The sequence below is a fragment of the Saccopteryx bilineata genome, chromosome 5 (genome assembly GCF_036850765.1).
Source record: "Saccopteryx bilineata isolate mSacBil1 chromosome 5, mSacBil1_pri_phased_curated, whole genome shotgun sequence".
Classification (NCBI taxonomy): Eukaryota; Metazoa; Chordata; class Mammalia; order Chiroptera; family Emballonuridae; genus Saccopteryx; species Saccopteryx bilineata.
In genome coordinates this window covers 155,707,504-155,728,916 of record NC_089494.1, presented here as the reverse complement: position 1 = coordinate 155,728,916, position 21,413 = coordinate 155,707,504, and the positions used below count along the sequence as shown (strand labels likewise).

General features: G+C 38.0%; 1 protein-coding gene across 1 annotated transcript in view; it reads left to right on the top strand.

Annotated features, from left to right (window-relative positions):
• Positions 1-21,413, top strand: part of MRC1 (mannose receptor C-type 1) — a 91,393-nt gene that overhangs the window by 58,550 nt on the left and 11,430 nt on the right. Inside the window, exons 16-25 of the mRNA XM_066279099.1 lie at positions 855-896; positions 2,196-2,359; positions 3,398-3,465; positions 5,551-5,651; positions 6,629-6,771; positions 7,574-7,688; positions 10,596-10,762; positions 12,818-12,920; positions 17,371-17,603; positions 20,316-20,481. Coding sequence (XP_066135196.1) covers positions 855-896; positions 2,196-2,359; positions 3,398-3,465; positions 5,551-5,651; positions 6,629-6,771; positions 7,574-7,688; positions 10,596-10,762; positions 12,818-12,920; positions 17,371-17,603; positions 20,316-20,481 — 1,302 coding nt within the window. The remainder of the gene's footprint in view (positions 1-854; positions 897-2,195; positions 2,360-3,397; positions 3,466-5,550; positions 5,652-6,628; positions 6,772-7,573; positions 7,689-10,595; positions 10,763-12,817; positions 12,921-17,370; positions 17,604-20,315; positions 20,482-21,413) is intronic.

The window sequence follows — 21,413 nt, the reverse complement described above, 5'->3', positions numbered from 1 at the left end:
TCTATTGCTGTCTGCTTACTTTCTGGACTCCTTCTGCTTAGATTAGTGCTTTCAAAGTTTTCAGAATGGAGGAGTAAGTAGTGGCCAGCTTTTCTGTAAAGTTCTAGCTAAAGATAATATATATTATGTCTTAAGTTTCCTTATGTATCATTAGTGCCTCTGTTCTTTTGGATGTTGAATATATTACACCAAAAGGTAGGTAACCCGAATCATTTTATCAGATTCCAACCTCGTCCAGAGATATCAGTAACTACTTGAAAAGAAGTAGTTATTTTATTTAACTTTTAGTAAAAAGTACATTTAAAATAGATTCTTTGAAGAAAGTATACTTTATAAATAGTTTATATTTAATTATTTTAAATAAAATTTTAAGTAATTTCACAGCTAATTATATATAAGATGTGTGATTTAAACTGACATCTACTGAACATCTTCTAAATACCAATAACTCACATATTTTACCACACCTATTTACTCGTACTACAAACTCCTGTTTACAGTTGAAAAAATTAAGGGTAAACATTTTAAATTCAGGTCTGGGATTGGAACCTAAGCTTTCTGATTCTGAAACTCGTGTTCTTTTCTCTCCTTTATGACACTTTGTGCCTGAAAACTCTCTCGATTTCTGATGGCTATTACTATACCTACTTTGTTTATCTCTTACTACTTCTGTTTTTCTTCATTCTTCTCCTCCACGGTATGATAGGAGAATTGGAGAGTGGAAGGGAGGGAGGGGGGAAAGAGAGAACAACCAAGATTTTAGCTATATTGACCAATGAAAATAGTGAAACTAGGAGACTGTGTAACAGTAGAAGTGCAGCAAATTTTGTATGAATTTCTTTTTTGTCTTCCAGGACAAACACCAAACCCCGAGCCCACACCAGCTGCTGAAGACAGTAGGTGTTTTTGGTTTTTTTTACTATCATGACATGGTTTGCCAAGCCACATGGGTTTCAAGTGTACAACTCAATATAAACCCATATTTTCTGATCTCTGTATTGATAGCATTTCCCCCCTCTTTCCTCTTACAGTGAAAACAATAAAATAAAATAAAATACTGCCCTAAGAAAATAGAGAGCAGAAGTTCTTAGTATCTTTGAGAATCTCATGAGAGGTTGGATCTGTCCCCAGACAGATGCTCATGAGCACAGACAGTTGTTTGTACAATTTCTCAAGGGTTAATAAATCCAATCCGACAGCAAATGTATTAGTTTCCTATGGCTACAGTAACAAATTTCCACAAACTTGGTGGCTTAAAGTAACAGCCATTTATTCTCCTACAGTTCTGGAGGTCAGATACATGAACTCAGTTTCACTGAACTGAAATCAAGGTGTCAGCGAGACCTGCTCCCTCCAGAAGCTCAAAGGGACAATCAATTTTCTTACCTTTACCATCTTCTAGAACTGCATTCCCGCTTTAGTCGTTTCATGGCCCCTTTCTCCATCTTCAGAACCAAAATGTGGCATCTTGCTTCATTTGTCATGTTGCTTCCTTCTTCTGTAGTCAAATCTCGGCCTCCCTCTGACAAGGTGCTTGTGATTGCACTTAGGGCCCACCCACATAGTCTAGGGTAATCTCTCCATCTCAAGAGCCTCAACTCAACCACACCTACCAAGTGGCTTTTCCTGTATAAAAAAATGTTCACAGATTCCAGAGATTAGGATCTAGATATCTTTGGTGGCTACTATTCAGCCTATTACAGCTCAGGCTCACAGAATCCTTTGACAGAGCCTTAGGAACCCTCCTAGTATGTGAATTCTTTGATTCTCCCATTATATGCTGAAGCACCCTAGCCCATTTATTACAAATTCTTTGCTGTAATTAGCTGAAGGCTGCTTTGTCACAGCCTCCACTCCTTAAACCTTGAACATCGTGGGTGCATGGATGTAAATTCTTCCAGCTATGCGAGCCTACTGATGAAAGTAATGCTGGGAGTTCTTTTATCCAGTAGAGGTACGTGGAACTCAGTTGCGAAGAGATAGGAGTGAGTTTTTACAGAGTTGGTGGGAAGTGGCAGTTTGGCCTTAAGAAATTCAGTCTGTATAAGTAAACATCCTGCTTATTCTGGGCTCTCAGAGTTGTTGATACCTCAGATATAGTTCCTCTGCCCTTTTCATTTTTTTATACCATACATACCAGATTCTTGAAATTACCAAAGTAAAATTCATCACCTTTTTTTCCATGAATTTTTCAGATCCACCAGTCACTGATGATGGGTGGGTTATTTTCAAAGACTACCAGTATTATATTAGCAAAGAGAAGGAAACCATGGACAACGCACGAAAATATTGCAAGGACCATTATGGGGATCTTGTTACGATTGAAAAGGAAAGTGAAAGGAAGTTCCTATGGAAATATGTAAGAAAATGATTAATTTAAGAATGGACCAGTGACATGTTATAAGCAAAGATAATGTCTATAATTGGTATCCTGTGGTGCAATTTCAAATTATGTGCTGAATTTGCACCTTCTAAGGTCAGGGGTAAAGTTGTAAATGCCACAGGGGAGGTGGTGTGGGGAGGTGTTGGCCGTCATAGAAGGGAATGACCTAATTGCTTGAATATTCAGTGTGGACTCACAGAACTAGACACAGTTTATAGTCTGGACTCTGTGAGGATCCATACTTCATGGCTTTGAGTTCACTAATTTGATTTCAAAGATTGTAATTCCTAACTAGTTGTTTATAGCAATCCTTTGTGTATAGTGCAGGTTGATTGTTCATATAAAAATCTAGTTTAGTGGGACCAAATTGTTGGTTAATAGATAGTACAGCTTGATAATTCATATAATCTTCCTTGGTTGTACCAAAATTGTCAGCTAACCGTAAAGGTGTAATTTGTTTCAAGAGTGCTTGAAACTTCATGGCATCCTTGTTTTTTGTTTCTTTTTTGTTTTGTTTCTTGCTGGAAAAAAAGAAAGAGAGGGAGCAGAAAAAATGTTGAATGATAATGAAGAAATAAAATTAATTTGATTGCAAAGGTAGTAGTAAGGTATAGTCTGACTTACTTTCATCTTTATAGTTATACCTTGGTTTAAAATTCTCAGGATATTTCCTAATATTGTACAAATATATATGTGAATGAAGAAGTCTCCTTAGATGCCTAATCCCAAATGGCAACTTTGTTTTGAAAATGGTCTTCAACCACCTAATTACTATAGGTATTTGTTATTATAAAGTAACTTTAGATATTTGCTTTATAAATTCAGGTTATTATATAATGTGCATATTTTTCTTTTTAATTTTATGAAAAATATAATGAATTTACCACAAAATTTCTATAAGAAGTCTATCTTAGAAAAAGTCCCAAAGAGGCTGCCTCACTAATGTATAGGTTTTACTTAAGAATTTCCTTACGTAAGTATAGATTGAACTATATGTAAACTTTCATGTTTTAGGTAAACAAGAATGATGCACAACCAGCATATTTTATTGGTTTATTGATCAGCTTGGATAAAAAGTTTGTGTAAGTAAATCAAAATAAAACAACTTTACTAAAGATAGTTATTTGATAACACCTATGTTATTTTGAGGATTTTATTTTGCTGAATGTGTTTTAAAAAATACCTCAGGCTTCTTGTCTGACCATGTGTTGGTGCAGCAGATAGTGCGTGGGCCTGGGATGCTAAGGACCCAGGTTCAAAACCTTGAGGTCACTGGCTTGAGCACAGGCTCATCTGGCTTGAGTGTCAGTCACTGGCTTGAACATGGGATCATAGTCATGACCTCATGGTCACTGTCTGGAGCCCAAGGTCGCTGGCTTGAGCAAGGGGTCACTGGCTCAGCTGTAGCCCCAAGTCAAGGCACACATGAGAAAGCAGTCAATGAACAACTAAGGTGCCACAACTATGAGTTGATGCTTCTCATCTCTCTCTCGCTTTCTGTCTCTCACTCTCTCTCTCTTAAAAACAAAACAAAACAAAACTCCAGGCTTCTCAATCTGAAAACTTTCTTTAGCCCTACGTCAGTAGCTCAATTTGTTAGAGCAGTGGTTTTCAGCCTTTTTCCTCTTGGAGACCAGTGGAAATAGGAGAATTATTTTGGGGACTGTTAAGGCAGAAATCACCCTGAGCATAAGCAAATTTGACTGAGATCATTGGGTCTGTAATCTTCATACAACATCATAGTGGTCAACTCTTTCATGGATTGGCACAAAACTTCTGGCCGACCGGTCCATGGACCAGGATTTGAAAAATACTGGGTGAGAGCATTGTCACCACCTGCCAAGGTTGTGGGTTTGATCCCTGGTGAGGACACATACAACAATCAACCAATGAATGTATAAATAAGTGGAACAACAAATTGATGTTTCTCTCTCTCTCTCTCTCTCTCCCCCCCTTCTTCTTTCTCTAAAATAAAAAAAAATATTTTAAAAAATAAAATAAAAAGCATTATTAAAAAAACAAAGAATTAAAAATAATTCTCTTACATATTTTCAGCATTCTACTTTTCAACTCAGATTCTGGTTTAATCTTACAAAACTTCACCTTTCTTTTGAATGTCATCACCTGTTGTAAAGTAGTAAATCATCTCTACTAAGAAGATGTATTCATATATATGAATACTGAATTTATTCTTAAAATTGTGGTTCCCACTTGGACTCCTTGTGCACAGACCCAAAGGGCCCTTTCATGTTGCTCCACTCACTGCTTTCCCATCACAACTTTGAAAGACCTTTAACTGCACAAGCTGCTTTCCCTTCAAAGGAATACTGTACTGTCTTCCGTTGGATGCAGGGGCCAGCAAAAGCCTCGGGAAGGAGGAAATTAATATACAAGTTCTTCTAAGTTTGGAGAGCAGATATGTCTTCCTTGCATAGATGTTTTAGCCACATATATTTCCTGTAACTTTTATAGATTGCCATTTTTTTGTGCAATGAGACCTAAACTCACCCTCAGTATTTTTAAAGATCAGAAACATTTGATGCACCTTTGGACAAGCACCTGTTGTAATCATTTCTAAAATGAGAAATCTCTTCAATGATCTCTTGGTCCTTTTCCAACTCAATGTTTCTGAATTACTATAATTCATTAAAATAAATACTGGTCTACACCACTTAAGAAAAACCAAAGTAAACATGAAATTCTGAGAATGGGCTTCACGAGAGAATTTATATTCTCAGCCTCTCTAAGGATGGCTGTGTTTTGTGGAAATGAAGCCTGAGAAGTACTATGAGAGGCCTTTTGCTCTGGCCCACTTCCAGAGTAATTGTCATCTCCATTTCTTCTCCCACTTCTAGACTAAAGGCAGCTTCCTCCAGGGAGGGAAAGGGGAACAGACTGGCCAAAGCATTGGGTTGCTGCAAGGGAGCACGATGCACCAGCAGCACCAGCAGCACCAGCAGCACCGACCGTCTTTGAGATTTCCCTGCTGATCTCTCTAGGACCTCTCTCTAAAACCTTCACTCTAGAACTGCTCTCCAGAACCGCTTCTGTTATCGTAGGGTCCTATGATCCTTCATCTTGATTGACTTGCCTTTTCCCACCACTAGCCTGTAGTCAATTATTATAATGATTGTATGATTGCTAAATGACTTACTTTTCCTTTCCAGTTGGATGGATGGAAGGAAGGTGCAATATGTTGCCTGGGCCTCAGGTGAACCCAATTTTGCAAATGACGATGAAAACTGTGCAGTCATGTATTCAAATTCAGGTAAACAATGTACAAATCTTCAATTTGGTGCAATGTGTGTCATTAGCTACCTCCCTAGTCAACAGTAGCAAGTTGTAGACTTAAATCAGGCAAGAAAAGAGATAATAAAGGAGAATTCTAATTTTGGGAGTGTAATTATCAGATTTTAAGAAGGAAGGATGATTAACATTTACTTTAATAAATGACACAGTCTTCTCACTTCTCATTTTTTTGGTCTTTTTTTTTAATTTACAGAGACGGAGAGAGAGAGTCAGAGAGAGGGAGAGATAGGGACAGACAGACAGGAATGGAGAGAGATGAGAAGCATCAATCATTAGTTTTTCATTGCAACACCTTAGTTGTTCATTGATTGCTTTCTAATATGTGCCTTGACTGTGGGGCTACAGCAGACCGAGAAACCCCTTGCTAGAACCAGTGACCTTGGGTCCAAGCTGGTGAGCTCTGCTCAAACAAGATGAGCCCGTGCTCAAGCTGGCGACCTCGGGGTCTCAAACCTGGGTCCTCTGCATCCCAGTCCGATGCTCTATCCACTGCACCACCGCCTGTTTTGTGTTCTAATTGGAGAGAAATATCCAGAATGTGTGTTTCTTCTATCTCTCTCTCCTTTCTTTATCTGTAAAATGGGAATAATGATGAAACCTCATCTCTTGAGAATATTAAACAAGATAATACATCTAAAACACTAAGAAAAAACTTGATATATATAAACTCTATTATAAGATTACTATCATCTGCTATAACTGCAATTCCAAGTACTTACATGGCTTATAGGAAGCTCTCTATAAAGTTGAACTGTTATTAGTTTATGTGAAAGAGTATGGCATTGGTTATTTTTTGAATCACTTGTGTAAATTGAAAATTGATTGTAGTCTAAACCATTTTTGAGAACCCTTATAATATATAAATGCATTTTTTGAAAACGAGTGTTTTAAAACATAAACATGCAAATCTGATTTAGCTATTTTTCTCTTTGCCAGGGTTTTGGAATGACATCAATTGTGGTTATCCAAATCCCTTCATCTGCCAGCGACACAACAGCAGCATCAACACCACAGCTACCCCAACCGTGCCCCCAGCCCCAGGAGGCTGTAAGGAAGGCTGGAGTTTCTACAACAACAAGGTGAGAAGAAAATGAGCTGCAACCTTGACATTGATCCTGTGTGTGTGTGTGTGTGTGTGTGTGTGTGTGTGTGTGTATGTGACAGAGATACAGAGAGAGAGGAACAGATAGGGACAGACAGACAGGAAGGGAGACAGATGAGAAGCATCAATTCTTTACTGCAGCTCCTTAGTTGTTCATTGATTGCTTTCTCATATGTGCCTTGACTGGGGGCACAGCGAGTGACCCCTTGCTCAAGCCAGCAACCTTGGTCGCAAGCCAGTGGCCTTTGAGCTCAAGCCAGCGACCATGGGATCATGTCTATGATCCTATGCTCAAGCCAGCAACCCCACGCTCAAGTTGGTGAGCCTGCGCTCAAGCTGGCAACCTCGGGGTTTCAAACGTGGGTTCTCTGCATCCCAGTTCATGCTCTATTCACTGCGCCTCTGCCTGATCAGGGAGATATTGATCCTTATATGCAGAATGACAATGCAGATCTTTCAGCTTATAGTTAATTTTGGCTCACTTCATCACTTTAGAAAATTTTAGGCAAGAAGAAGTGGAGATTCCCATGTCAAATTCTCTATGGAAATGAAAAGTATATATGAAGATATTATCCAAATAGTTGTACCCTTTGTCTCAAGAGAAAGGAGCTTTGTAAAGAAAGTTTGTAATAAAACGGACTTAATTTTTTATATTTATATTTGATTGTGAGGAAATTCATATGTAGCTCTAATCTTCATAAATGATTTTGATGTCTTTCTATAGTCTTTTCACTATTATTATTAGTTAATCATTGTGGATTTTTTTTCTTTCACCCCAGTGTCTCAAAATCTTTGGATTTGTAGAAGAAGAAAGAAAAACATGGCACAATGCACGAGAAGCTTGCAAAAACCTTAATGGAAATCTGGTATCCATAAGCAATGAAAAAGAGCAAGGTATGCAGGCATTGTACATGTAATTTTCCTCAGAAAATGGTGGGATATTGTAATAGTAAGTTGTTTTTGTTTGTTTGTTTTCCAGAGGAAAAAAGTAGAAAGGGGGAAAAGAAATCAAGCACATACTGGGAACTATTTTACTCAGTCGTAGGCATCCACTGGGCATTTCACATATAAAATTCCTTTTCATTATCAGAACCACCAGTGGGAGTGTGGTGTTCAGAGAGGCCTCGAGTTGAGGACCTTGCAGAGTAAACAGAAGGGCTGGGAATAAGTTGGGTCTCCCAGTTGACATTCCATTCTGTTTCCAGCAAACCAGATTGCTCCCCATTGAGGCAAAAAAAATAGAGTAGGGTTAGCAATGAAGTAAGAACTTGCTCATTTCCCATTTACTTCTTTTCTAGTCATGTTACCAACATAATTTATAATACAAGTAAACTGATTTTTAAATATAAACTTTGAACATATTGAGAAAGGTGTTTTGATAAAATGTAAGGACAAACCAGACAGAGGTCCGAAGAAGAGCGCACGGAAGAAGAGAACTCGCTATAGCCATATAGCAGATTATAAAAATTTTTATGTTGCTCTCAGGTAATAGGTGCTTGGCCATTTTTGCATAGACTTTTCCAGGCCACCTTATCTGAAATAGATAGTAGGTTAAGTTTGTGACTTGTCACTTTAAGGAGGATGTTGCCCAGCTGTCAGTGATTCAGATGAAAGTGAATAAACGGATATGAAGGGTTTGGCAACCATAGCAAGTGACAGTTGAGGAATGTTTGAAAGTCCCTTCGGGTTTCACAGCCTAGAAAAGATGTGGACTTTCAAGGGTCATCCTGTGTGGCTCCAGAAGGAAGACCTAGAACCAATGAATGGCAGTTATAGGTAAATGGATTTAGGCTTAAAATTAGGAGGTCATTCTAGCAATTAGAATTGATTGGATGGGCTGCATCTTGAGTTTTCTAAAGGGCTGTGAAGATGCTTAAACTGGAAGGTATTCAAAGAGGTGCTATAGAGTCCCATCTATGGACTAGTCTGGAGTGTGTAAGTTGCTCAATAAATGTTTGTTGTACATATGAATTGATACAAAATTGGTGCAGGTGAGAGATGTGGTCCAGATAATTTCCAAGTTCCTTTTTGGTTCCAAGATTCTTTAATGTCTAAAATCACTGGGAAAAATGGCATATCTCAAAAAATATTTTTAAAAAAGGAAGACTCTAAACCACTATATGGCACTCTCCCAAATGTTTGTTTCACTCCCTCAATGCTGCTATTGTATGAGGAAACGACCAAGCTTTCACTCAGAGCCCTTGACAAGTTCAGCAATTTGCCAGACACTGAGAGAAGAGGGTCAAACCATAGCATACAATAAAAATATTTTTAAAAATATAATATCCACATTTCTATAACTAGCCTACTACATTTTGGGCTTAGCTACCCCTCAGAGAGACACAATAGTTGATCCCTCTCTTAACCACAAAAGGCTGATTCCTGGCATAACAAAATTAGAACCTGGGTAATAGAGATGTGCAGAAGGAAACAATTTTCACATAAAATAACATTATTCCTGGCAAAACAGGCACACGTTGTTGAATTCTTATTGTGGTTTTTGGCAGAAAAAAAAACCCCTCAGTGCTGAAATAAATATTGGCAGGTGGAGCTTTTCCACATTTCATTTTGAGTTGGGGATAGCGTAGAAGTTATGGTCTTCTTTAGAAAATAAAACTAAAATAAATATGTACTCATGCTCTTCTCTCTCTCCGAAAAATATGAGAAGACAAAGCAAATTTTTTTAACCTAGTTGATTGAGAGAAAAGCGAGTCTCTGGGCTGGGTGGTCGCGGCTTCTACTCTGCGGAAGAAGGAAGCACGTAGCAGTGCATCTCTGTGTTCTTGAGTAAACATACTTGTGTCTCTGCAGGCTTCTCTGTATTTTGCATTTCCTATTAGTAACCTAAGTGCTTTTAGTCATTCAGGTTTCTATTTGTACTCAGGAGCCGTGTTTAAGCATAAATATTTAGAAACTGTTGTTCTGTAGAATTGGTGCTTATCTGCCTGGGCTCCCACAGGTGCTGCAGAAGACAGCTGCTGTGGGCCCCTTGGGGATGGGCTGACCGAGGGGATGGGCGCGTGTACATCTGGATATTTTCTGGATATTTCCTACCATCCTCTCTGCCATGAAATTGATAAGGAAGCAAGAGGCCATATTTGTTCTACATTCTCTGAATTTTTCTAGATCATTTTTCTTAATGATGTGAGCACTTAGCATCAGGGTGTCCCCTGGGTCCAAGCACACTCAGTGGACAGCTACTAACCCCTAGGAGTTGGCTGTCCAGGGGGAGTTCCAAATGAACGGCTCCTTTTGGTTTGGCAAACCAAGGCTGTGATAATTTTCCAGCCTAAAACATCTTGTTTTGATAGCTAGTGTCCATTTTTAAAACTTTTCTGGATGAAGGGACCTCTCTGCCTCCGAGTTACTCTAATCAGATTATTTTATTTATAGCGTCAGTGTGCCTGCTAACTCCTAGGATGACTGTGCATGAATTAGAGAACTGTACCTCTTCTTTAGGATTCTCTGCAGCCATAGCTCAGAGCACAGCATGGCATGGACTTCAGGCTCTCTTGTCCCAGTGCCCCAGTGCCCTTGGGCAGGGCACCACCTGTAGAACTGTCTGTAGTCGCTAGATAAAACCTAGACTTTTACTGTACAAAACTTTTCAAAGTCCAAAGCTCAAGAGTAACACAATGCGAGGTTAAAATGTGTGTGTTTACTTGGTAAGTGCTTTTAAATATAATAATAAAGATAGTAATTACATGCTTTATATTTTAAAATCAATGTATTTTGAATGTTTTTCATATTTGCAGTAATTTACCCCAGAGTTAAAAATTATCTTGTGATACTTTCTTTCAGCATTTCTTACCTATCGTATGAAGGACTCCACTTTTAATGCCTGGATCGGGCTGAATGACCGCAATGCAGAGCACACATTCCTTTGGACAGATGGGGCGGGAGTTCACTATACTAACTGGGGCAAAGGTTACCCTGGTGGAAGAAGGAGCAGTCTTTCTTATGAAGATGTAAATATCACTTTTCAGTCAGCTCTTTATATCAGTTTGCTTAAAGTCATCATATTAGCAATTAATCTTCTGTGAAAAATCAACCAGAGTACTTCTTGGTCTGATTCATTCTTGTAGATTTTAACTGTGTCAAACAGAGCCAGTCTTGAAGGAAGGGATACACATTCAGTTGAGAACTCTTCGGCTTGGGGGCGGGTTGTGGCAACAGTGAGGGACAGAGAAAGCTAACCCCACTGTGGGCCTATATGTAGTCAGAAGACACACTGGAACCCAGAGCTATCAACATTCTTTGCCCCTAAACTCTTGAAGCTGTTGTAGTGTTCGGGGTGTAGGTCTGGGAACTACTACTACTTCTAAAGATGTATGTCATCATCATCTTCATCATTATTGAGCTAACATTAGTAGAACGCTCATTGTGTGCCAAATACTAAGTGCTTTATAGTACATTCACCTAAGAGATGGATGATTGCATCTTTATTTTACTACACTCAATCGCAGATCATTGAACAGTAAACTAATCAGTGTTAAACACCATACTAAGCATTGTGAAAAACATAAGATTTTGTTCTTACCTTAAAGAAGCTCACATTAGTCTAGACCACAAGTATTACAGAAGAAAGAAGACAGTAAAGAAATGAAATGCATAATTAGCATCAGCTATAAAACATGTGGTAGATAGGAGGAAAGAAACTTAATTTGCAATGGAGTGATCTAATCAGTCAACACATACCCACAGGGACCTTCACTGAGTGGAGGGAAGGACTATGAAAAAGATTTACTAGAGGTCTTTTTTTCAAGAAGTTCAAAACATAATGGTCAGGGAAACTTGGCAAGAGGATAGAGAAGGCCCTGTTATGTGGGCAAAGTGAATAAAGTTTTTCAGAAAAAGGCACAAGGTCAGAAATAAATGGCTTTGGATATAACAGGAGTTTTATGCAAAAAGAAATATGACTAAGCTTTAAAAGGTAGAAAGCAGAATTTAGAGAAATTTAGATGTCTTATAAAAGGATTTGGACTTAAAAAAAAAGGATTTGGACTTTGTCAGATAGTGAAAAAAGGTTTGAGCAGGAAAATGATCTGATCAAAATGACATCTTTATGAGAATTAATCTAGTAGATATAAGCAGAGTGCATCTATTTTGATGATGGTTAAGTGATTTCCTGTAGAGAAATTTTTTGACTTCTCTTTGCATCAATGAGGGCTGAAAAGTTACTAAAGAAGTTAAAGTAGAAGAGAGTGAGATAGGTTTTGCTTTGAAACATTTTAGGGATGAGGGGTGAATTTTATGTAAAGAAAAGAATTGTTATGGCACAAGTGTTTTGTTTTTAGAACATAAAAAAAGCAGAAACAATTGAAATAAACAAAATTTGTAATCTTACCCATCAAGAAAAAAATGCTGTTAGTTGTTGCTTGATTTTATTCTTATACTTTTTTTGTGTGTGTAAAAATATAAAGTTCATATTTAAAAAAATAGAATAAAAACACTTATAGGTATTGTTACAATTTCAGGACTTGAAAATGGAAAGATTAAACACAGTTTGATAAAGACAGTGAAAGAGAACTGTTCATGTGCATTTTGTGGTGGAAACATACTTATTGTATATAGGTTTTTGGGACTAGAACAGAGACTTTGAGTCAGGACCATGGATAATAAAAACAACTAGAAAGAGAGATGAGTGAAGAATCTTTAAAATGTAGGATTGGGAGTTCCTAATAGTTGAAGCTCATGGGATAATGAGGTTAGAGACGGGGGCTGGGAAGACAATGGTAGCTGGATTATCTGTGGATCAGGAAATTAATGGGATTTCTGACAGCAAAATTGCTCAGACCCCACTTCAAAATGTATCCAACTCTATTTCGTTTTCAGTTAAATAACATGAGTTTATCCGTATGGAAGTTTGGTACAGTGCATGGAAAGTGGAAGGAGTTGAACACACTGTAAATGAATGAGGACAATCTAAACTTGGAGGTTAGGGATGGGGATGTTATTGGCTTATTGCTGAATTGATTTAAATGATTGTTGATTAATCTTTCCCCCACACCCTAAATATACAGGCTGACTGTGTTGTTCTTATTGGAGGGAAGTCAAAAGAGGCAGGAAAATGGATGGATGACATCTGTGACAATAAGCGAGGCTATATATGCTCTGTGCGTCCCGGTAAGTTCTACCACACCTCACCGGCCTCTAAGGAGCTGGAGCTTGTAAACATTTATATTTTTAAATGGTCTCCTTTGTGAACCTTATAATTCTCTAAAAAATAAAATAAAATAAAGCATTATTTTTAAAGTGTTTTTTTAATATATCAACAAGTTTGATTCTCACTTTTAATTCACGTATGCCTATGACAGACAACAAAATGGGTGACATTTTCCCTTAATTTATTCATAAGTGTGCCCTCTTATCCATTATCAGAAAGTTTTGTGCAGAGCAAACTTGAAGTTGCAACTTTTTTCTAATTTTGTTAAAAATGTGGGGTGTTTACCTATCTATAGTTTAAAAAAATGTAAGAGTAAGAATATTTCAGTTCAACTTGCGTAATTTGAGAACCATTGACATAAAACATCACATATACCACGTTATTTGTTCTGTGTTCTGTGTCTTAAAAAAATGTAGCTATGTGATTAGTGTTTCTTTCTTCAGCTTAGGAAGCTTGAATATCATTAAATGAAAATAAAACAGAGGCCCTGGCTGGTTGGCTCAGTGGTAGAGTGTTGGCCTGGCTTGTAGAAGTTCTGGGTTCGATTTCCAGTCAGGGTACACAGGAGAAGTGCCCATCTGCTTCTCCTCTCTTCTCCCTCTCCTTTCTCTCTTTATCTCTCTCTTCCCCTCCCACAGCCAAGGCTCCATTGGAGCAAAGTTGGCCCGGGTGCTGAGGGAGGCTCCATGGCCTCTGCCTCAGGTGCTAAAATGGCTCCAGATGCAATGGAGCAACGCCCCAGATGGGCAAAGCATCACCCCCTGGTGGGCATGCCAGGTGGATCCTGGTCAGGAACATGTGGGAGTCTGTCTTTCTGCCTCCCCACTTCTCACTTCAAAGACTAAATAAATAAACAAACAAATAAAATAAAAACGGAACAGAGTATGTGGATATTTATTGAGAGTCAAAACTATGGTTGTACTCATTTGGGTTTCTGGTGCAGCTAGAATAAAAATGTCTAGCTACACAACAAAAATATTAGAACTTAAGAAAATCAATTAGAGACTAGGGTTGAACCGTGGGGTAGGTTGCTGTCATACGGAGTACAGCTTTTAGAGGATGAGTTTGACTTAGGAAGTACTTCCTCCAGAGCGAAACAATTTTTCTACTTTCTGGGGAATCGGGAACTAATGCCAGCTTATGACTAATGGCAGTGGTGACTGAAAAATCACTTAAGATACTTGCAGATGATTGAGAAGTATTGCAGACATTCTAACCTATTAATCCCAAAGCTGGTACAGGCCATGTCACTTCTCTCTCTAGAGTAGCAATTTTCAACCTTTTCAACCTTTCTATTTTTCATCTCATGGTACACCTAAACTACTAACATTCTACAGCACACCAAAAAATATATTTTTTGCCAATCTGACAAATAAAATAGGTATAATTTTGATGAATTCACAATGGACGGCTATTGTCATGTTAGCTATTTTTTTTAAATTAACAATCTAAGGGAAAAGACATTAGTGCCCCTGACTAAATAGGCAGATATTTCATGTTTTTAAAATTCTTGCAGCACACCAGTTGAAGATTGCTGCTCTATACTATACCCCACAGGATAAGAATTTAGGCCCAGTAATGCCATCTGTGCCTCTATTCTCTGGACAAAGTGGGAGGCTCCTTTTAAGAGTGAATGATGATTCATAAACATATTTAAACCTTTTTTATTATTATAAATGTAAGTAATATAGTGTTTTCCACCAGTGAAAATGTTTTGAAGGTTTTTAATGACTTTAGTTCTAAAGAAAAGCATTAATGTGTTAAAATAAGAAAGGCAGCCTGACCATACAGTGGTGCAGTGGATAGAGTGTCGGACTGGGAACTGGAGAACCCAGGTTCAAAACCCTGAGGTCGCCGGCTTGAGCGTGGGCTTATCCGGCTTGAGCACAGGCTCACCAGTTTAAGTGCAGAGTTGCTGGCTTGAGCATGGGATCATAGACATGACCCCATGGTCACTAGCTTGAGCCCAAAGGTTGCTGGCTTGAAGCCCAAGGTCGCTGGCTTGAGCCCAAGATTGCTGGCTTGAGGAAGGGGTCACTCATTCTGCTGTAGCTCCCTGGTCAAGGCACATATGAGTAAGCATATGTGAACAACTAAGGTGCCCTAACAAAGAGTTGATACTTCTCATCTCTCTCCCTTCCTGTCTTTCTGTTCCTATCTGTTCCTCTCTCTGACTCTCTCTCTGTCTCTGTGAAAAAATTTAAAAAAGATATATATTAAAATAAAAAAGGCAGACTATAAAATTTTGTAAACAGTCAATTATGCAAATAACACTATGATTTCCCTTTAAGAAAAAAAAAGACAATGAAATGCTCAAAATTAGAATAGTGGTTATATGTGGAAAGGTGGATTAAGGGTGATTTCTAGTGCCTTCATTTGTCATATTTTTCAAAATCTCTTCCTATATATACAAATATATGAATAAAAATATATATAAAATACAGGCCATCCTGGGTTATGAACAAGGTAGTTTCTATAGGTTTGTTCTTCAGTTGAATTTGTGTGTAAGTTGAAAGAGGTACGTTTACCTATTAAATGCAACTTAGGCAGATGTTTGTCTTAACATAGTATTCATTTCTACATTTCTGTGCTTATAAATACTTAAACATTTTCAAGTGCAACCTTAAACAATCTTGGATGATGCAGAAGATGAAGGACTTGTTGCAGAGGAGGGGACTGGTGTTAGACAGTCAGGGTTTGATTCTGCAGCTGGAGTCAGTTTCTTGAAGTAGCATCAAGGGAGGTTTGTGCAGAGCTTTTCTTTTTCCCACGATGAATGATCCTGTAGCATGTTAGGCCTTCAGTAACTGTACGGTAAATTTTGGTGAACCTCTTGTATCTTACTGCTCTAACTTTGCCATGCCTGCTTGAATTAGACGAAAGCATCAGCTAACTCTTCTGTAGAAAACTTTTTCAGTTCTGGAGTTTCTAGGTCCTTTTTTTCTTTTCTAAATGCTACCAGCTACCATCTGCTGTCTAGTTCCATAAGGTCTTCACTGGTTAGTTCTTTGTTGTGGGAGTCTAATAACTATGATATCATTTTCACTGATGTCCAATTACAGTTAATTACCAATAACCATTATGACGCTCTGTTGATAAGTACAAGTTGTGTGGAAGTCGGCTGTTTGTAACTTGAGGACTTACTGTATATGTAAATGCAAAAACGATTTAAAATAATACAGTCTTTGTTGAAAATTTAGGAAATACAAAAGCATATATAGAAGAGAAATTATTACCCACAGTCTAACCTCTCATTATTTTAGTTTTTCTCTATTAGTTTTTCTATGAATGTTTTCATAAAAAAGCAAATTAGATAGATGAGCTAAGTTGCCTGTTGTTTTTTAGCTTTATCCTCAAGCCTCATTTGCCACTTTTAGAGGGCCAGAAACTTTCCAAAGATGTTTAAGACAAACCCAAACTGGAAAATGTAACATTTTAAGGACCCTGGCCTGAGCCTCTTGGTACTCTACCAACACCAGGTGGCAGCAATAGCAGAAGAAAGCCAGGGCTGCCTCCACTTGATGAATTAGACTTGTTTTGTCTTCCCAGTAAAGTCAGAAGGGTGTCTGGTATTTGTGTAGTGAGAGCTAAAGGCAGATGGTGGATTGGGCTGGTATATAGTAGTATAAGCAGACAACTGGTCAAGACAAAATTGGTAGGCAAGGATATCTAGAACTGTAGACCAGGGGTTGGTAATCTTTTTCTGTAAAGAGGCAAACTGTAAATATTATAGGCTTTGCAGGACATACAATCTAAGCTGCAACTATTCAACTTGGGAGATTAAAGAAGGAAGATCAGAAAGCCAGAAAGACTCTGGCTTACAGGGCTTCAACCCCTGAGTCATTTTGGATAAGATATGGGCTGCCTAGTGAAGGGCATAGGAAATCATGTGTAAGAGGACAGCTTGATCCTGAGATCAAGGGTAAATGAACCAGGGACTCGTGTATGGCTTTGTCCAGAATTTAGACCAGATGGGGGAAGGGAGAGGAAGACTGTTCTTGACCTTGAAATTTGACTGAGATGGAAAGATAAAGATTAGGAATGATAGAATGATAGATGTTCTTTAATTTATGGGATTAAGCTATGTCATTTCTTTTATCTGGACACTAGATCCCATTGAACTTGCAAGCTTTTTTTTTTTTTAAGCTTAAAGATTTGATCATATTATATAATAACCTTAGTATTCTAAATACAGTTTGGAAATTATTTCATTCAATCAGGCATATTGATTAAAAGTAGAACTTTATTTTCAGGTACGAAATGGCTCAGAAAGGTATTTTTAACACTTGAGAGTTTGCATTTGTGCTATTCTGATTATTTTTATGATGTATGAAATATAGTAGTTGTGTGCTGATGGCACTAAAGTAATGTTTATTGATAATGCTAATGAAAATAATTTTTGTATTCCAGACCCTAAGGTGCCCCATTCTCCAGCAACAGTCCCAACAGATGGCTTTATTAGACATGGTAACAGTAGCTATTCTCTCATGAAGTTAAAGTTATCATGGTATGATGCAAAGAATTACTGCACGCTTCACGATTCTTCAGTAGCTAGCATTCTAGATCCCTATGATAATGCATTTGCTGTGATGCAGATACAAACATCTAATGAACCTGTGTGGATCGGCCTGAACAGTAACTTGGTAAGATGTGTAAATATGTCTGACCGGAGACAATCGATAAAAATGTGATTGAATATGATTCCCTTTCTGTTCCTCCTGTTGAACAACTGTTATTTGTAAGAAACTGTGCTGGGGTATGTGAATGATACCAACATTAATAAGACCCAGTACTTCACGTATCCAGTGCTTTCAAAGATCTAGTAAGCTAGTGATGTAGGTCAGAAATCAAATAAAGACTTATCTAACTTATATTAGCTCTCATGTTGCTTTTTTAAAATTTATTTTTACTTAGAGTTGACATAAAATATTATGTTAGTTTCAGATGTACGACACAGTGATTCAGCATTTATATGTACCTTACAGAGTCATCCCCACAATAAGTCTAGTAACCATGTGTTACCATACAAAGTTATTACAATATTGACTTTCTTCTCTATGCTGTACATTTAATCCCTGTGACTTATTTTATAACTGGAAGTTTGTACTTCTTAATTCTCTTCCCCTTTCCACCCACCCCTGCACCTTCTCCCCTCTGGCAGCCATCAGTTTGATCTTTGTATCCATGAGTTTGTTTCTGTTTTTTGTTCGTTTATTTGTATTGCTAATTATCCATACATTACACATAGAAGTAAGTGAAATCATATAATATTTGTGTTTCTCTGACTGACTTACTTCATAAGTTAGCATAATACCCTTTAGGTCTATCTTTGTCATTGCAAATAGTAAGTTTTCATTTCTTTTTTTTTATGGCTGAGTTATATTCTATTGTATCAATATATATGTACCACATCTGCTTTACTCATTCACCTATTGATGGACAACTTTCACATTGCTTTTGAATATTAAAATTTAATTTGGCATCTAAGCAGTTTTGTTCATTGACATTTCTTTCTAGTGTCATGATTACAAATATGCCGTGGGAATTAGGAAAGCAGGTCAGGGATATAGTTTCTGGGTGATGAGAATACTTTTTATTTTTTGTGGCAAGCCATTCCAGAGTTGTTTTCAGTCCTGAAGTTGTGGTGCTTCTATCTGTGAGTAAGAGATTTTATTGCAGTCAATTCCCTGTGTTCCATGTTGGCAGAGAATGGGGTGGAGTGAGAGTTGAGTTACAGAACTAAGAGTAGTGATGAGTTGACAAAATATTTCTAAAATGAGTCTTTTCTGATGCCCAGGGATCCATCTATCTTCCATCCATACTTCCATTTACCTAGCGAGTCAACGAGCAAACTTCCTAGTAGAAGAACCAGAGATGTCAACAAATAATTAATAGATACTATAAGAGGTATCAAAGAGAGGTTATACAAAGTGCTACAAGAAGAGAGAAAAGGGATCAATTGTGCCACAGGAGAGGACCAGGAGAGCTTCTCAGAGGAAGTCAAACTTTAAAATGTAATGTGGGATGGTGAAACTTAAGGAAAGAGTACAAAAAAGAGAGAAAAGGATGGAAGGGGATAAAACTGGAAAGTAGGTTGGTGTCAGATTTTATAGGGCTTCTAATACCATTAAGGCAGAAATTGAAATTTACACTTCATGCGATGAGTACTTCCTAATTAGGAAAGTGAGCATTTAAATGTCAATAGTCCCATAATGATTTCTGTGATTTTATGTCTGTGTTGACTCTATTTTTAGAAATTACTTGGCATGATAATTCATTCATTTTCTTCCCACAGACATGGTCACAATTCTTTCATGAGTTTGAAATATGCTTTTGTTATTTTTTAGAAATCTTAAGTGACTTTCTACTATATATTTATAACTAAAACAGTGGTATTATTTTCCTTACACTATGGAGTTCATGATTATATAAGCATTATTTGATTGAACATGAAGAATACTACAAAATCCTAACTTGAGATAACATGTGCTTTTGATTATATCATTAAATCTATAGTAATTGGCTTGATAAATTAAATAATGCAGTTAAAATAGACAACCACCGAACTGTAAGATTAGAAGAAATGTGTTTCCAGGGTCCATGAGTTCAATGAAAATTACTTAAATTTTATTATTTCAATGGCGATATAAGTATTTTATCTGTTTGGAAAATAAAACTTTCATTTTGCACTAAAAGTTTACAGATGAGTTTTATAGAATCTGACATAGATTTTAAAGCCAGTCTTCAAATTGTCTTTTAAAGATGTATTTATTGCCCTGGCTCAGTGGTAGAGTGTCAGCCTGGCACGCAGGAATCCCAGGTTTGATTCCCGGCCAGGGCACACAGGAGAAGCGCCCATCTGCTTCTCCACCCCTCCCCCTCTCTTTCCTCTCTGTCTCTCTCTTCCCCTCCCGCAGCCAAGGCTCCATTGGAGCTAAGCTGGCCCGGGCGCTGAGGATGGCTCTATGGCCTCTGCCTCAGGCGCTAGAATGGCTCTGGTTGCAGCAGAGCAACGCCCCAGATGGGTGGAGCATCGCCCCCTGGTGGGCATGCCGGGTGGATCCTGGCCAGGCGCATGCGGGAGTCTGTCTGACTGCCTCCCTGTTTCCAACTTCAGAAAAATACAAAAAAAAAAAAAAAAAAAAGATATATTTATTGTAGTCTTCTTAAGAAAGGCTGCATTTACTGAATTTGATTCGGTGGAAATGATTCATGATGTTTTTTAAAATTCCTGAATGTTGAAGGTCCTTTGTCAAATCATAGTCTTAAATATATTCTTAACTCTTCATTCGGTCCTTCTGGAATTTTCCAGATGAAGCAAGACTCTGTAGTAATGGCTGTTTTCGTTTTTGCAGACCAATGGTGAATATGTTTGGATTGATAAATGGAGGGTGAGATACACTAATTGGGGCATTGATGAGCCCAAACTGAAGTCAGCATGTGTTTATCTGGATCTTGATGGCTACTGGAAGACAGCACATTGCAATGAAAGTTTTTATTCTCTCTGCAAAAGATCAAGGGGTAATTAAGTATACAAAAACAACCCAGAGATTTGCAATTTTCTTAATAAGCAAATACCATATTACTGTTGATATTAAACCAGAAATGTCTTGGGGAATTTAAGAATAAGATAGCACATATTCCTTTACCTAACAAACAACTGACTTGGTAATCAATAAATATACATAGATATTGGAGATAGAAATTTTTTTCATTGCAAGAGTTATTTTGTTCTTTGTAAGAATTTTTATTATTGAGGTTATTCTCTGAATCTATGTTAGATCCCTAAGAAGTTATGATTAGTTTTGATGTTGATAGCATAACAATTTCAAAATAATTTTATCAGAATGCATGTACATTCATCAGTCAGTGATATTATGATAGTGTTTTAGAATGCAATCTTAGAGTTGGACAGTGATAATGTCCTATACTTCTACCTATACTAATATTTAGTTATATCACAGATATCACCCATTGCTAAGAAGGGTTAAGAGGGATTAGAATTTACCAACACTTTTATCCAGCCAAATAATAATAAAACAAAGTGTGTCTTGAAGGAGGACTGTCTTTAACAAATTGTTTTTGGGCCCTGGCTGGTTGGCTCAGCGGTAGAGCGTCGGCCTGGCGTGTGGGGGACCCGGGTTCGATTCCCGGCCAGGGCACATAGGAGAAGCACCCATTTGCTTCTCCACCCCCCCTTCCTCTCTGTCTCTCTCTTCCCCTCCCGCAGCCAAGGCTCCATTGGAGCAAAGATGGCCCGGGCGCTGGGGATGGCTACTTGGCCTCTGCCCCAGGTGCTGGAGTGGCTCTGGTCGCGACAGAGCGATGCCCCGGAGGGGCAGAGCATTGCCCCCTGGTGGGCGTGCCGGGTGGATCCCGGTCGGGTGCATGCGGGAGTCTGTCTGACTGTCTCTCCCCGTTTCCAGCTTTAGAAAAAAAAATTGTTTTTGGGT